We start from the raw sequence: 17,308 nt of genomic DNA, 5'->3' as shown, positions 1-17,308 counted from the left end.
TTAAATTTAAAATATATAAAATGCTAAAGCTAACATATATTTTTTATAAACTTGTAATTTTTTTATCTAATTATTATTTACTAGAATATTATATTTGTTATTATTAACTAATAATTAAATAATATATATAATGCTAAAACAAATTTATTATTATTATCTTAATATTATTTAGAAGAATATTTTTAAAATGTATATATTTAAACAATCACCAAAACATTTGAACTTATTATTTAAGATTTCAACATTAAACTTTTAAAAAGACAATGATGAAGAACAAAATATCTCGTTACAATGTTGGTTTAGCAAGTGATATTTCCTAGCAATCCCTTTTCAACCTTCTGGTTATACCAAAAGTCTAAGTTTCATTGTCCAAACAAATAAACATAAATATAGTTTAAAAAATGTCTCATTTCTCTTAAGATTCAATAGGGTCCTCTCTTCCATTCGAATCCACGAAATTGTGCTCATAATAAGCATCGTATGCGTAATCGTCATCTTGGTCTTCCATAGATTTTCCAACAACGAATTGTTTTGTCCCCATTGTGGTGAATGGCAACAAACCGAAAGCCCTGGCTGTCTTGATTTCCCTAGCCACTTTTCTCTGTGCCTTGGCACTGATTTTTGTCTGCAATAAAATGGGCAACCTTCAAATACCATTCAATCTCTGAAACAAATATAATACTATTTATGCATTAGGTTGGTTGGTTTACCTGGCTCCTTTTTATTATGATACCAGATTCGGTTAAGAACTTGGCGAGAAACCTGACATTCTGTAGGGTCATTTGTTAGAGAGCTTAGCAATAAAAAGGAAATTATTTAATAAGCGTAATGACATATGGGTACATACATCAATAACTAAACTCCAATTCTATTGACATTACTCAAAGCATAGCACAATTGGCCCCATGTGGAAACACTTGGATACAAAATTCTATATCCAGAAACATATCTGGATGAGATTATAACACATTGGATCATAAATAGAACTAAAATATTTGGTCTAATGTACTACATCCATCACACAGAGATGTTTCAGAAATTATACCCAAAGTATATGGATTCAGCTTCAGAAATTATTTCTCAGTTTCTTAGTCAGATCTAGTTTAGGTGTTTTCAAATGGGGGTCAGTGTATCCAAGCCAAAATTAAGGTGAATTGACATGATAAGAGATAGATGGATGCTAACCCTGAAATCAGCTTTCTTCAAGACTTCCTTCGTTGTCACCTCAAACTCTGGCCTTTTGAACTCTTTCGTAGCAGCGGGTTTTCTAATATCAAGATCCTGCACACATTTTACCGTACTAGACAAATTTAAGTGTATATATATATATATATATATATGTATATATCAGAGGATTAATTGGATAAGATTCATGTCTATCTTTTATTGCAAACTAAGATTGGATTCCGCACAATGATAATATGGAGTATAACATAATACTAACTGAATTAGGTACCTTAGTATTATAGGTATTGCAAGGCCAAAAAGTTACATCCGGTCTGTATTGATAATCTTCTTGTTCAACTTCTTCCGGGTCAAATTCAAAGTAAGTAGCTTCCCGTTTCAGCTTCAAATCCATCCCATCAGATAATGTATCGAATAACTCATCGTCAGCATCCCAATTCTTAGATTCTTTCCCAGAACCAAATGGAAAATTGGAACCAAATTTTTCCGGAGCTTTCTGGACTCTATCTAACTTTGCAAAAAATGAAGAAGACTTTGGATTGCTCTCAGGAATATCTCCAAATACCCGACGTTCAAATTCATCAGTAGACTCAAATGAGCCACCATCTTTGCCACTCTGTGTGCCTGATAAGCATAAGACATATTTTTTCAGTTTCTAGAAGAGAAGTAAAAATAGTCAAGAAAGCTCAGAACAATACTTGACAGAGGATTTGTAGAGAAAAGAGCCTTGAAGATCTGAGGTTGCTGAAATTGGGATGAAAAACCAACAGCATTAACAGACCGCAAAACACCCCCTATAAGTCTCATGTTCCTGATACAAGACACTTCAACATCAATAACCCAGCTCTCCATATATACTTCAGCAAGGAAGAAAAAGACGTTGAAAAAACAGTCATGAAATTCTTGAGTTATGGCCGCTATCAAATTTGGATAAGATCCTAGCAAGAAATTATGTATTCAACAGTATGTATTTAAGTTAATATCATATCAAGTTATCATAAATTCAGCTCATGAAATGTATGAAATTTATCAATCTAGGCCAATTATATTATTTATCATAATTATTTAGATTATACTATTCTTTGCTTCCTTAATTAGTCTTTTTGTGTGTCAATTTAAGGTATGATTCATATTATAACATAAGATACATCTTCTTCACTAAATTCCTATAAAATGGACAGTCCACATATATAATATATATCTCAAACTCCTGCTATCAAATGCATAATGAAAATAAATTTCATAAGAGACAACTTAAAAGTTTATGACGACTTAGTCATTTCACAATGTAAGGTACTTCAATATTCTTTTACAATAACTAAAAGATTCCGCTTAACCTAGACAAAATGTGAGAGTTACAACCACCAAGTCCCAAAGAACCTTGACTCTAGAGAATCATATGGCCAAATGTAGGCGACAAAAGAGCCAAATAGATATGGATGTAAGCAAGCCACCGTAACATAGAAATAGAATGAAAAGAGAATTATATTGCATAAACAAATACACCATACTGCACATTGCAAAAAAATTAAAAGAAGCATTAATGAAATAGTATAAACAGCATGGCCCCTTGTGAAAAGGCAACAATAGTGTCAAGATAGATGTAAAACCAAAATTAAGTCACCATGAAAATTATCCCTTGCTGCAATGTTCAAAATAAGACCTCGAAAAAATACACAAACAATCAAGTTATTTGGCATCTATAAAGAATGAGGATGGATACAAAATCAAGACTCGACCCATCCATTTAATACCTTATGTTTATTGGACAAACCTGAGACACAAACAATCATGTTTTTCTTGATTTGTTTGAGTTGTCTTACAGAAGGACATGATTGATAAAGTGGAGAAAGATCAAGGAAACGAGAAGGATACAACTACAATAGACAGGTTACCGCGAATCCAAAATAGGAGACACCATATATAAACTGCTAATTTTGAAATCATCGATCAGATTATGTAATCAATCTGACATATCTATAAAAAAACCTGAAAGAAAAACAATAATTTGATTTCTTGGTGATGCAGATTGAGTTGAAACTACTTACATGTAGCTAGCTAGCTATCTTCCTTAAAGCATCAGATCCATTAGCACAAGTGCGGTAGAGGGATTATAAGGTGAGGAAAATGAGGGATGATGGTTAGAGGAATTTAAAGAATCCCCTTAATAAAATCACTCTAAAAGCAATGGATACAAGTGAGATAGCATCCGAATGTTGCTATATCAATCAAAAAATGGAAATCAAGCATTTTTGAAATCAGCACACCAGAATAAGTGATGTCTCCAGGAACCCAGATCAGAAGATGTTAAGGAAGACAAGGGTTTATGAAAAATGGCAATAAAATACAGATAATGTATAAGTAAGTTTGTATAAACAAAATAAGTCTGAACATGAATCCATGATAATAGAAAGAGAAAACACACACACACAGTATTTGACTAAACTAACTATCCATAGCTATTATTTACCTAATTCGAAGTATTGCCTGAGGCCGAACCCCACTGATGATGGAGAGCGCGAGAAAGTGTGAGCGCGACGGACGACGACCGAGCCAGTGCAGGGAACAACAGCGAATGCGGCGCGAGGAAGAAGAAGAAGACCAAACCCTTATTTTTCAAGTTATGTAATTTCATTACATTTCAAGGGTTAAATTGGTCTTTTGCGAGTCATAGTTTTATTTTTCATTATTACTAATTTTGTTTGGAATAGACATAGTTAAATTGGTTAAGGTTTTAATAATTAATAAAAGAAAATTATCAATTCTAGCTGACAAAAGAATGAAAGATTGATTACCGCTACATTTTTTGTTTTTTAATATATAATCTTGTATTTTTTTTTAAATTAAATGCACACCTATTAATTTTCATTTTCGCCTTATATTGTCTCACCTGAAAATACGGTAAATTGATAAGTGAAATAATATAGGAATACAAAATTTGATTAAAATTTAACAAATAATGTAAAGTATCTAAGACATGCTAATTACAAAGTAAAAGTATTTTTAAAAAGAGCCAGAGCAATAATATTGATGACGACGAAAAGTCCATCCCTCAACTTCTTCGGGTAGTGGACAATTTGAAAAGAAAGTAATGAAAGAACTTTCCAAGAGAAGTTATAACACCGAAAGATTAAAAAGGTTTATACTTTATGTGTTTGCCTCTATTCGAGAAAGAGAGATGTTTGTACATCCTCTTGACCTGGTATCTAACCCAACCTTGTTTTGTTTTCGCTCTAATTGTACTATTTTATTTAATGAAGAAAGTTGTAAACGAACTGGACTCAAAAATACATTACCCAAACATGATTTTTTGGATCGTTTCAGAAATTCTCCAATCAAAGTGTTCAGTTAAAATTTCAAAACTAAACCCATCTAATCAAATTAAATTCAAATTAAAAAAAATTACATAATTCAGTTTGAGCTAGATAGATAATAGTTGAGTGTTTGATCATTTAAGTAAACTAAAACCCAAACCATATAATTATAATAATAGTTGAGTCTTTCATCATTTAACTAAACTAAAACCCAAAGAGACTTCACATAGATTAAAGTTGAAGCTATTGGGTCCTAAAAAAACATTCAACTTATAAAACTAACATCCTAACTAAAAATATATATAAAAAATTCACTATTTCTTCTCCAAAGATTGTAAGATGGTATCAGTAACATGATTCGGCGAGTACCCGGCGTCCAACATCATCTTCAAATACCTATGAGCGTCTTGCACCCGATCAGACTTTCCATAAATGTCAATCATCGTGTTAAAAGTTACCAAATCTGGATTTATCCCGCTAGATTTCATCTGCTCAAAAAGTTTATTCGCTTCGTCTAACTTCCCACACTTTCCTAAAGCATTAATCAATGTGTTATACATGACCACATCGAGATGACCACCTTGTTTCGTCAATGTATCGAGAACCACACACGCTAGATCGGCTCTCCCCATCTTTCCCAAACCGTGGATAATCACGTTATAGGTTGCTATATCTGCAGGGCATAATTTCTGACCCATCTCGTGAAGCACGCCCCAAGCCTCGTCGAAATATCCTTTCTTCACGAAAGCTGACATAAAGGAATTGTAAGTGTAGCCGATTGGGTTTAAACCCATGTCAGTAAACGTCTCAAACAATTTGCACGCTAAACTCAAGTTGCCCTTGGCTAGGAATACGGACAAGTATGTGTTGACCATATCTGTGTCAAAAGAGTCTTCGTGTTTAGGTTGAACTCGTTTGCCTCTCGTAAGATTAGAACAATAGTTGTTCGATATACGGTCCATGTGTGGGGATGGCGACCAAGGATTCACCTCTTCATCAACAACCGCCGAAGGCGGTTCATTTGAAGAACTTAAGTAAGGAGCTAAACCATTTTCAGATGAAAATAACGATGTTAAATCCATCCTTTTGATCCTAGAACTCTTCATCAAAGCATCTATGTTAGTTTTCCATTTCAAAAACGAAGGCAACATATTCTCATCTCGAACATGCTTCAACAGCCTCTTCATCAAATCCCACCTTCCTTCCCTAACTAGCTCAATTAAAAGCGACGTAATTGTGACCAAATCAACAACGAAACCTCTCTGTTCCATTTCATCTGTCAGCTTCAACGCTTCCTCTATTTGACCTTCCTTACAAAACTGTAATATCAAGATGCTATAAGTCACCCCATCAACAAACGACCCTTTCTTCTTCAAATCACAAAACATCGTGTAAGCAGCCACACCCCTTCCATTCTTTATCAATCCATCGATCAAAATATTGTAAGTCCAACAAGATGCCCTCACGCCTTCCTCAATCATTTTCTCAAACACATCGCATGCATCCGTAACCCTCTTTGCCTTAAACAACCCGTCTAACAAAGAGTTATAAATCACTGTATCGGGACGCAGTCCATTATTATGCATCTCACTAAATATCTTCGAAGCATCTTCGATTCTATAGGATTTACAACAGCCTTGAATTAAAGTTCGGTAGGTGTAATTATCAGGTTCGTGACCTGATTCCTTAAGTTCTTCCCAAACAATGATTGCATCTTCAACTTTACGAGAAAGACAAAGAGCGTGAATGAGACTATTATATGTACACAAATCAGGAGCAATTGAATTATTACTCTTATCCTTCATTTCTTTAAAGAGGGTTAGTGACATACCAAGATCACCCCAACAACAACCAAAAGCATGGATACATATATTATATCCCCACAAATCCAATCCAAACTCTTTATTATTTCTTAATTTATCAAGAACTTGGATGAATTCCTTCTTCATGTTAGCCTTTCTAAGTGCAACAAGTAATTCATTGCAAACAATAGCATCGGGCAATTTATCTTGAAACTTAAAGAAGATAGATAATGCAGAGTTAACCTGCCCTTTACGTATAAAGGCGACAAGAACGAAACTATAATGTTCAGGATTGAAAGAGGCAGTAACTTTTCCAAAATCTTCTTCAACATGGTCTAAAATTTCTAAGGCTGAATCAAATCTATCTGATTTTAGAAAAGCATTCAAAAGCAATTTAAAGGTTGGATGATCAAGATCATACCCATCTCGCTTCATAGATGTTAGAATATCAAAGATATCTTGATGATGTACACGGAATCTAGAGATTGAATTGAGCATCAGTTTGTAAGTTGTGGATGAGTGTTTGTAATTAGGCCTGAGTGTACACCATTTGAAGAAATTCACCTTCTTTTCAATGTCAAGAGTATTTCTTTGAAGAATTTGGAGAACAAGATCCTCAGAGATTGGAATTTCTTCTCTTTCAAGATTACGCACTCCTCCGTTTCTACACAGAGCTTTGACAACAAATGCCACAACCAAGGAGTTGCCAAGATGAGAAGCGACATTAATAGGAGTTTTGATAGGATGAGGATTCATGGTAGATATGTTTCTAGATAATATGAAAGAAACATAGGAGAGAATTGTTCTTGTTTTCGTCCCTTCTCTTCCATGGTGCAATATAATCATTTCAGAAACAGAAAGAAGATACCTTTATCATAGATTTGACTACAAAACTCTCATGATCCTGAAACAAGACACTTTAACATCAATAACCCAGATCTTCATATGAATTTTAGCAGGGAAGAAAATATGTTGAAACCCTAGTAGGAAGATTACCCGAAATCACAAAGGAGTGAAGAATCAGATCCTTAATCGAAATAAAATAAAATAAAATCAGATCCAAATTCCTAAACCTCAAGGGTTTTGAGTTTTGGGCCTTGTCTGATTATGCAATTAATTAATTTGAGATATAAAATCTATATTTATTATTTTATTAGAAGGTAGTAATTTTTTACATTCACAAAGTTTACTTAAATTATCTGATAAGTTTATTATTTAACAAGAGTTTATAGATATATTATTAATTTGATTTCGGATTAATAAATTAAATAACAATAAGTCAATAAATATAATAAGGTGCATATATATATATATATATATATATATGTTTTCAACATTAATTAAAAGAGGTTATAAAGTCTTTTTTACCTCTTAAATATAAGTTTTATTTTCAAAGTTTTGTAAAAAAAATCACTTAATTTTGTTTGAAATTTTGTAAAGTAAATAATTGTAATTATTTTTAAAAATTATTCAAATATAAAATTGATAGTGATTTTATTTTTATTTATTGCATAAATTTGTTTGTAGGTGAAAATAAGATAAAAAAAAATAATTAATTTTTGATCAATTTTTAAATCAAAATCTTATTCAACTTTTATTTTCTAAATTAAAAAAATATATTATTTCATCTTATAATTAATCAATTCATAAACTAAAATATAAAACTACCTAATATATATATTTTTTAATATTTTGTCATTATATATAACCTTTTAAATATTTTTACTTAAAAAAACTCTTTTTTAAATCACCATCAATCAACAAATTTTAAATAAATTAAAATTTATTTAAATAACTCCAAACTAAAAAAATTCAACTTTTTCTAATAATTTTTTTTTTTTTTTAATTTTTTAATTTTTTTTTTTTTACTATACTGACTTTTGAGCTATGGTGAGCAGTCTTTATGTTATGAGTGGAGTTTCAGTCAAACACTTTCTATTGTATGTATTTCTGGATTTTTTTTATTGCTTGTAATTAATAAAATTTTATAGATTTTAAATACTTATTAAATTTTGTATTTGTTCATGAGCGATTTTATCAACAGAATTTTAATTTTTAATCAATTGTTTTTTTTTTTCAAATTTCACCAACTTACTATTGATAAGTTGTTAAATGTAATTGCACAATACCAATAGAACAAAACTCCACTAACAAATGTGAAACTTCTCAAATGGCAATATCAACTGGATATTCAGTTGGTATATAACCCTTTTTATTTTTTTATAGTAAAGAAAATGTCTTATATAAAAGATAAAAAAATAAAATTGATTTTTAATAAAAAAAATGTTTTCATTTTATATAATTGAAGTGAAGTTAAACTAAATGAAATGGATGATATAGAACTATATAATAAATTAGTTAAGAAGCTGTGATATCATAAGTAATTTAAATTGTTGGAGTGTTATTGTTGACAATTAACATTTATAAATGTACGAGTATTTATATTTAGAAAATAGTAAGCGAAATGTTACAAATAATAATAGTTAATGTAAAACTCTTAGAATTATGGGTACACGAAATTCAAGGGTCTCTTAAAGAAAATTAAGTGTCTCTTAAGATGTGAGTGGTTGGTATTGAATCTTGATAATTCTCAAACAAAATAGAATGGTATATACCGTGAGAGTTTATTACGTAATAAGGCAAAATAGTTTGAGTCAAGTATTTGGTGATAATATTAACTTTATTTGATGATTAGAGATTTACGGAGACCAATTAATGATGTGGGACAAATAAAGGGCTCACGGTTAACATCGAATTTTTAATCGGTAATTATTTTCTCGACTTTAACTATCGTTAATGATTTTTTCGACTTTTACAGTCAATAATGATTTTCTCAACTTTAACAACCGACAATAATTTTCTCGACTTTAACAGTCAGTAATGAATTTCTCGAATTTTAACGATCGACATCGACTTTAACAATCAGTAATGATTTTCTCGACTTTTAACAGTCGGCATCGACTTTAATTGTCGATAATGATATTCTCGACTTTTAACAGACGGCATCGACTTTAACAGTCATTTATGATTTTCTTGACTTTTAACCGTCGGCATTGACTTTAATAGTCAGTAATAATTTTCTCGAATTTTAACAGTCGATAATGGTTTTCTCGATTTTTAAACGTCGACGACGACTTTAACAACTTAGTAAAAAAATACTTTGAAGTTGTGATCAACTTTTATAGTTGGACATATATAGAAAATGTGTGATGAGGAGATAAAAAGAAGTTTTATAGTTATGAAGATTAAGATGTTGAGTGTTATAACGGAATGCGTGAGAATGACGTAAACAATAAATAGACAGAGATTTAACGTGGTTCACCAAGATAGAACTTGGCTACGTCCACCCAGAAGAGAGATTATTATTGAGAAGATTGTTTACAGAGATGATATGACAAACTAGGGTTATAATACGAGTTTATATAACACTCGGTCCCATAAAACCCTAATTCAGAAACCCTAACAAATATAGAATTGGGTCGGCCCATTAAGAAATCCCAACTATTCAAGTATATTCAACAAATCTCCACATTGACTTGAATTCTCTCAGATGTCCCAGGTGCATTAGTCAATGCCCAGATCTCCCAAATACATTTGTTAATGTCAGATGGCCCAGATGCACTCAAAGGTGCCGGATGGCCCATATGCACTCGCCGGTATTGGATGACCTAGATGCACTCGTCGGTGCCGGATGACCCAGATGCACTCGTCGATGTCGGATGGCCCAGATGCATTCGTCAATAATAGATGACTCAGATGCATTAGTCAATGCCTAGATGACACAGATACATTAGTCAATGCCCAGATGGCCTAGATGCATTAATCAATGCCCATATGTTCAATCTTCTTTATCTTTCTCTTCTAAAGTTTCCCCTAGGGCAACTTAACAATTTTTTACGTTAAGCAAGTCCAAATAATGTTGAAACTTGCTATGAGGAACTGACTTGGTGAACATATCAACAAGATTGTCAGCAGTTCCTACCTTTTTCACCTTTATCCTCTTCTCAGTCCTTGGGAAATGATATAGCACGTCAATATGCTTAGTTCGTTCATGATGAACTTGATCTTGGGCTAAGCATATAGCACTCAGACTATCACAGAAGACAGTTACTTGATCCTAATGTAGGTCCATATTACTAATTAGTCCTTTCAATCATATTCCCTCTTTAGCAGCTTCTGTTGATGGCATATACTCTACTTATGTTGTAGACATAGTCACAGTAGGTTGTAGAGTCGCTTTTCAACTAACAACCGAGCCCTTAAGAGTAAATACATAATCAGTCATAGATCTCCTACTATCAACATCTCAAGCATAATCAGAATATGAATAACCAGTAATCAGACATTGTGTATCACCTCCATATATGAGACCAACATCAAATGTTCCCCGTAGATACCTGAATATCCTTTTCACAGCTTGTCAATGCTCCTTCCCTAATTGTACCATAAATCTACTCACACCACTCACTGTCTGTGCCAGATCTATTCTTGTACAAACCATAACATACATCAAAATCCTTACTGCACTAGCATAAGGAACTCGAGTCATAAATTTTTCTCCTCATCCGTCTAAGAAGCAAACAAAGTAGTAAGATGAATATTAGCAGCACAAGGTGTATCTATAGATTTAGCTGATGACATCCCAAACCTTGACAACACCTTCTTAATGTAACCTTTATGTGATAAGAAAAGTTTATTCTGGCATCTATCTATAAAAATCTCTATTCCTAGAATTTTCCGAGCTGCTCCTAGATCCTTCATCTCAAACTCAGCATTTAGAAGATCTTTTAGCTTTTGAACATCTGTTTTTCTCTTTGCTACTACCAACATGTCATCTACATACAAGACTATGTAGATGAATGAGTCATCCTTTAACTTGTTGTAGTACACACAACAGTAATATGCACTCCTCTTGTAGCTAAGAGACATCATAAAATTATCAAACCTCTTATACCATTGCCTTGGAGACTATTTAAGTCTGTATAAAGACTTCTTCAACTTGCAAACATATTTTTCTTTTCCTGGAACTTGGAAACCTTCTGGCTGAGTCATGTATATCTCTTCCTCTAGCTCTCCATGTAGAAAGATTATTTTCACATCAAGTTGTTCGAGCTCCAAATCCTAATGTGTCACTATTTCTAGTAACACCCTGATAGAAGTATGTTTGATTACTGGTGAGAAAATTTCGTTATAATCTACTCCCTCCTTCTGATTGAACCCTTTGCAACAAATCGAGCCTTAAACTTGACTCCTTCAACAATTATTATCCCTTCCTTTTTATTAAAAACTCTCCCTGTAGGCAATGAGACTAACTCCCAAGTATGGTTTTTGTGAAGTGATTTCATCTCATCTCCCATTACTATGAACCACTGCGCAACTTCAAACTTAGATACAACTTATTTGTTAGTGGATGGTATAGACGTATTCACTTCCTCTTCAACAACCTATAGTGCATAACCAACCATATCTTCATAACTATATCTCTAAGGTGGTCTAACTCCAATTCTCCTTAACCGACCTTCAACTACACTCTCATGAATAACATCAGACGATTAAGAATCTAATTGTTTAGACTCTAGCAGCTGACCCTCAATGTGGGGTTATTTTTCCTTTTGTAGAGTAGTTTCTAACTCCACCTGTTTGTTAGCACTACTACTTTCTGCTACAGATTTCTCAATAGAGTAAGTATAAAATTCTTATCAAAGATGACGTTTCTACTCAAAATGAATCTTTTTTCAGATGGAGACCATACTTTGTATCCTTTTAAACCATCTCCATAGCCCACAAATACTCATTTCTCCGCTCTTGGCTCTAGTTTACCGTCACTAACATGATAATAAACTTTACAACCAAAAAATTTTAGACCCGAGTAATCAGCAGGTTTTTAAGACCATACCTCGTACGGTGTTTTGCAGTTAATCCCGATGTGAGGCCCACGATTTATCAAATAACATGATGTAGTCACCGCCGCTGCCCAAAAACTTTTATCAAGTTTTAAATTAAAGAGCATGCACCTTGCTCTTTCCAGTAACGTCTGATTCATTCTTTCAGCTATACTGTTTTGTTTGGCATATGCCTTACCGTGTGATGTCGATCAATCCCTACATTCTCCAGAAGTGATCGAAATCAGATGAACAAAACTCCATACCATTGTTAGTTCACAACCTTTGATTTTCTTCCTAGTTTGATTTTCCACCAACGTTTTCTATTCTTTGAAGTATCTGAAGGATTCTCCTTTATTTTTCATGACAAACAACCAAGTCATCCTTGAAAAATCATCAATAATTTTCAAGAAGTATCTCTAACCTCCAATATATTCAACGCTAGCCAGACACCAACAATTTGAATGAATATAATAAAGTGTGTCTTTTGTCCAGTGAATAGCCTTTGAAAACTTATTGCGATGTAGTTTTCCAAAAACACAATGCTCATAGAAATCAAGACTCGTGATCTTGTGACCTCTAAGAAGATCCTCCTTTTCTAGAATCTACATCCCTCTTTCACTCATATGATCAAGCCTAATATACCAAAGTTTAGTCATATCATTCTTGTGAATCTCTGAGGATGCCACAGAAACCGAACTTGAGACAGTAGAACCCTGCAAGAAATACAAAGTGCCATTATTGACACCTTTCAAAATAATATCAGAACCCTTATAGACATTCAGAACTCCACTTTTGAATCAAAATCCTTTAATATCTAGCATACTCAGAGATATCAAATTCTTAGTAATAAGTGGAACATGTCTGACCTCACTAGTGTACAAAATATACCATCGTGTGTCCCGATCTTGATTGAGTCAATCCAACTATGTTATAAATAGAACTATTGTCCATTGAAACACTGCCACCATATACCTGTTTGTAAGATTCGAACCACTCTCTTTAAGGACAAATGTGATACGAAGCTCCAGAATCAAGAACACATGTATCAGTTTGATGGGTGTGTCCATCTACCACTAGAGCAATATCATCATTAGATAATGTATTATCTTCTAAAACAGCTGGAGAATCAGAACCAAAATTCTGTGGATTTTTCTTCAAAGGACAGTCATTCTTCCAAAGTCCTTTCTCTTTGTAGTAATTGTAAATATCAGTCGGCTTAGGACCCCTTGAAGTAAACGACTTGTCGCGTTTCTTCTCTTTCCCTCGCCCGTTACTTTCGCTAGTAAACAACCCTAAAGCTTGACTATTTATATTGTATCAGACGCCATATGACGTAGATCCTTTGAATGAAGGGTAGACCTGACATCTTCCAGACTTACTGTATCTTTCCCAACAAGACTAGACAAAAATTTCATATGATGGAGGCAAAGATACTGACAAGATTAATGCAGCATCTTCATCATGAACCTTAACATCATTATTTCTTAATTCTAACATAATAGAATTTAATTGATCTAGGTGTTCTCTAATTTGCATACCTTTCAGTATTTGCAGAATGAACAAATGTTGCTTCATAAACAACTTGGTGAGTGACTTCGTCATATAGAGACTCTCCAACTTCAACCATAACCCAGTGGCCTTCTCTTCCTTTAAGACTCGATGATAACATCGTCTACAAGACACAACATTATTATTGAATGCGCATTCTCCTCAAGAATGGTCATCTCAACGGTTATATCTACTCTTGATGACACTTTCAGTGCCCCCATAAGCCTTGTTGTTTCAGCAAAGCCCGCAACTTGATATGCCGTATGCTAAAACAGTTTCTCCCCGTGAACTTGTCGATTTTAATGTTCACTATTGTCATCTTAGTTGAAGAACGATAAATGATCGACTTAATCTGGCTCTAATACTAGTTTGTTATAACGGAATGCGTGAGAATGACCTAAACAATAAATAGACAGAGATTTAACGTAGTTCACCAAGATAGAACTTGACTACGTCCACATAGAAGAGAGATTATTATTGAGAAGATTGTTTACAGAGATGAGATGACAACCTAAGATAAAGAAATAAAGACATCAGTAAGAAGAGTGTGATTCATTTCTTTTAAGTGGTGAATCTTACATTCGATGACACCATTACTTCATTTGTTTATGAACACGATTCAATATATGATCGAAAAATCATATATACTTCTACTCAATCAGATTGAAATACTTTGATAGGATCATGGGTGTTAACCCTTATTAATGCTCTAATACCAAGTTAAATTAATGAAATGAATAATGTAAACCGAGGAAATAAAATAGTTAAGAAGTTGTGATAACATAAGTAAACTCTAAAGAGTTACATTATCATTGCTCGATGATTAATATTTATATGTACTAGTATTTATAATAAGAAAATAGTAAGTGAAATATTACAAGTAATAATATTTAATGTAGAACTTTTGGGATTACGGATACACAAAATTCAATAGTCTCTTGAGAAAATCAAGTGTCTCTTGAGAGATGAGTGATTGGTCTTGAATCTTGATCCTTGAAAGTTGATAATATTTTAGCCTTTAATACATTACTCAAACAAAACGAAGTGGTACGCACCTTATTACGTAATAAAGCAAAATGGTTTGAGTCAAGTTTTTTGTGATGATATTAATTGTATTTGATGATGAGAGATTTTAGGGAGACCAATTAATGACGTGGGACGAATAAATGGCCCATGGTTGACATCAAATTTTCATTCGGTAATTATTTCTCGATTTTAACCGTCGGTAATGATTTTCTTGACTTTTACCGTCAGTAATAATTTTCTCGAATTTAACAAACCACGATGATTTTCTCGACTTTTAACAATCGGCATCAACTTTAATAGTCGGTAATAATTTTCTCAAATTTTAACAGTCGGCATCGACTTTAACAGTCTTTGTTTTCTCGACTTTTAACAGTCGACACCAATTATAACAGCTTGGTAAAAAAATGCATTGAAGTTGTGATCAACTTTTACAGTTGAACATATGAAGAAAATGTGAGATGAGGAGAGAGGAAGAAGTTTGATAATTGTGAAGATTAAGATGTTGGGAATGATGGAATTTCAAGAATGTGTGATGTAGTTGACACATTTGGAGAAAGACATGTTGATAAAATATGAGTTTGTTTAAAGACATCATCTCAAAAGATATAAAAATAAAGACATTAACAAGAAGAGTGAGACACATTTCTTTTAAGAAGTGAATCTTTTACATTCGACGACACCATTTACTTCACTTGTATATGAACACGATTCAATATATGATCGAAAGATTATATATTCTTCTACTCAATCGGATTGAAAAACTTTGATAAGATCATAGGTGTTAACTCTTATTAATGCTCTAATACCAAGTTAAAGTAATGAAATGGATAATGTAAAACGAGAGAATAAAATAATTAAGAAGTTGTGATAGCATAAGTAAACTCTAAAAAGTTACATTGTTATTGTTCAATGATTAACATTTATATGTATTAATATTTATAATAAGAAAATAGTAAGTGAAATGTTACCCGTAATAATATTTAATGTAGAACTTTTGGGATTACGTATACACGAAATTCAAAGTTTTGATAATATTTAGTCTTTAATATGGGAAATGATATTAGCATATGATGCTAAGAAAAATTACAACAGTACCAAAAAGAAAAAGAAAAAAAAAGTCTTGTATTAAGATTTAATCCAAGTTAACAAACAACAACTAAACATTAGATTCTTTGTTGGGCCGTTAAACCGCGTTAAAATTTATTCAAGTAATTCATTGACAAACAACTAATATTTATTTCTTATTGGGCCATCAAACCCTAGGGTTTCGTGGGTGATCTTTTTGTATTCGGCGCATTTTTAGTTTAGCACAACTTTTTTCAAATGAGAAAGTGTCGCCTGCTTTACTCCTTCCTTACAACTATGTTGACATCAAGTGATTCAATCGCTCCAGACGCCCTCTACTCTAGCAATTTGATCACGGTTAGTTCATTCTTGTTAGATAAATATCTTGTATTAGACATGATATTCTCTTTATCTTGTATCAAATCCGTTAATTACAATTGAGTTAATGTCATATAAATAAAACTCCGGGTGAATTATTTCACAACAACATCAATAACATATGTTTATTACTAGAGATGATTAACATCAATAACATGTGTTTATTACTAGGGATGATTGTGCATTGTATTAAACATTAATTTTGGAGCACAATGATCAAAATGGAATAGTTGAAATTGATAGAGATCTACTCTAGACGCACTCTACTCTAGCAATTTGATCCGATTAGTTCATTTTTTGTCCGTCTAGTCGATGCAAAATATTATCTAGATAAATATCTTGCATCAGATCCGCTATTCTCTTATCTTATATTAGATCCGCCAATTACAATTGAGTTAATGTCATAGCAATAAAACGCCGGATGAATTACATATCGAGGCAAAATACTTTGCATAACAACATAAATAACATGAGTTGATTACTAGAGATGATTGTGGATTGTATTAGACATTAGTTTTGTAGCACAATGTTCATGATGGAATAGTTGAAATTGATCGAGACGGTAAGCTCATTTTTTGTTCATATGGTCAATTCAAAATATTTTCTAGATAAATATATTGTATTAGACCTACTAATGACACTTAAGTTAATATCATATAAATGAAACTTCAGTTGAATTTCATTTTGAGGCAAAATACTTTGCTCAATAACATGCATTGATTACGAGGAGAGATCATCTACTATGGATCATCCTCTATCCCCATGTTCCTCCTTAGGAGGTGCAAAACAGTCCAATATTATTTTTATTTTACTATTTTACCCCTTTGTGAGGGGAATAGGGGAGCAAAGAATGATTTGTAGTTGATCTCTCTTCTTTGATTACTAGGAATGATTGTGCATTGTATTAGATATTAATTTTGGAGCACAATGTTCACAATAGAATAATTTTACATCAATATAGGTATGATGAGTGATCGATTTTATTGTATTTTTTTAAATTTTTTAATAGCTTAGATAATTCATCAATTAAAAATGAATTTTATTGATCAAACTAAGCAAAAAAAAATTATCAACTCAAAAAGCATGTCAAAATAAATATCCATAA

The 17,308-nt window shown here is 32.5% G+C and overlaps 2 protein-coding genes across 2 annotated transcripts; both read right to left on the bottom strand.

Annotated features, from left to right (window-relative positions):
- Window positions 1–211: 211 nt before the first annotated feature.
- Window positions 212–3,801, bottom strand: LOC124934448. Its single transcript, XM_047474983.1, has 6 exons — window positions 3,656–3,801; window positions 1,884–1,996; window positions 1,457–1,809; window positions 1,186–1,281; window positions 711–770; window positions 212–625 (listed from the first exon to the last, which is right to left on the bottom strand). Exons 2-6 carry the CDS (start codon window positions 1,990–1,992, stop codon window positions 416–418), a joined length of 828 nt encoding a protein of 275 aa, XP_047330939.1. The 5' UTR covers window positions 1,993–1,996; window positions 3,656–3,801; the 3' UTR covers window positions 212–415.
- Window positions 3,802–4,642: 841 nt separating this feature from the next.
- LOC124936191 (pentatricopeptide repeat-containing protein At4g01570) lies at window positions 4,643–7,278 on the bottom strand. The gene has a single exon (XM_047476669.1). The coding sequence runs from the start codon at window positions 7,145–7,147 to the stop codon at window positions 4,814–4,816; it is 2,334 nt and encodes a 777-aa protein (XP_047332625.1). The 5' UTR covers window positions 7,148–7,278; the 3' UTR covers window positions 4,643–4,813.
- Between the last annotated feature and the right edge of the window lie 10,030 nt (window positions 7,279–17,308).

This window comes from Impatiens glandulifera, chromosome 4 (genome assembly GCF_907164915.1).
Source record: "Impatiens glandulifera chromosome 4, dImpGla2.1, whole genome shotgun sequence".
Classification (NCBI taxonomy): Eukaryota; Viridiplantae; Streptophyta; class Magnoliopsida; order Ericales; family Balsaminaceae; genus Impatiens; species Impatiens glandulifera.
Note: the sequence above shows the minus strand (reverse complement) of the source record. Positions and strands in the feature narration are given on the sequence as shown.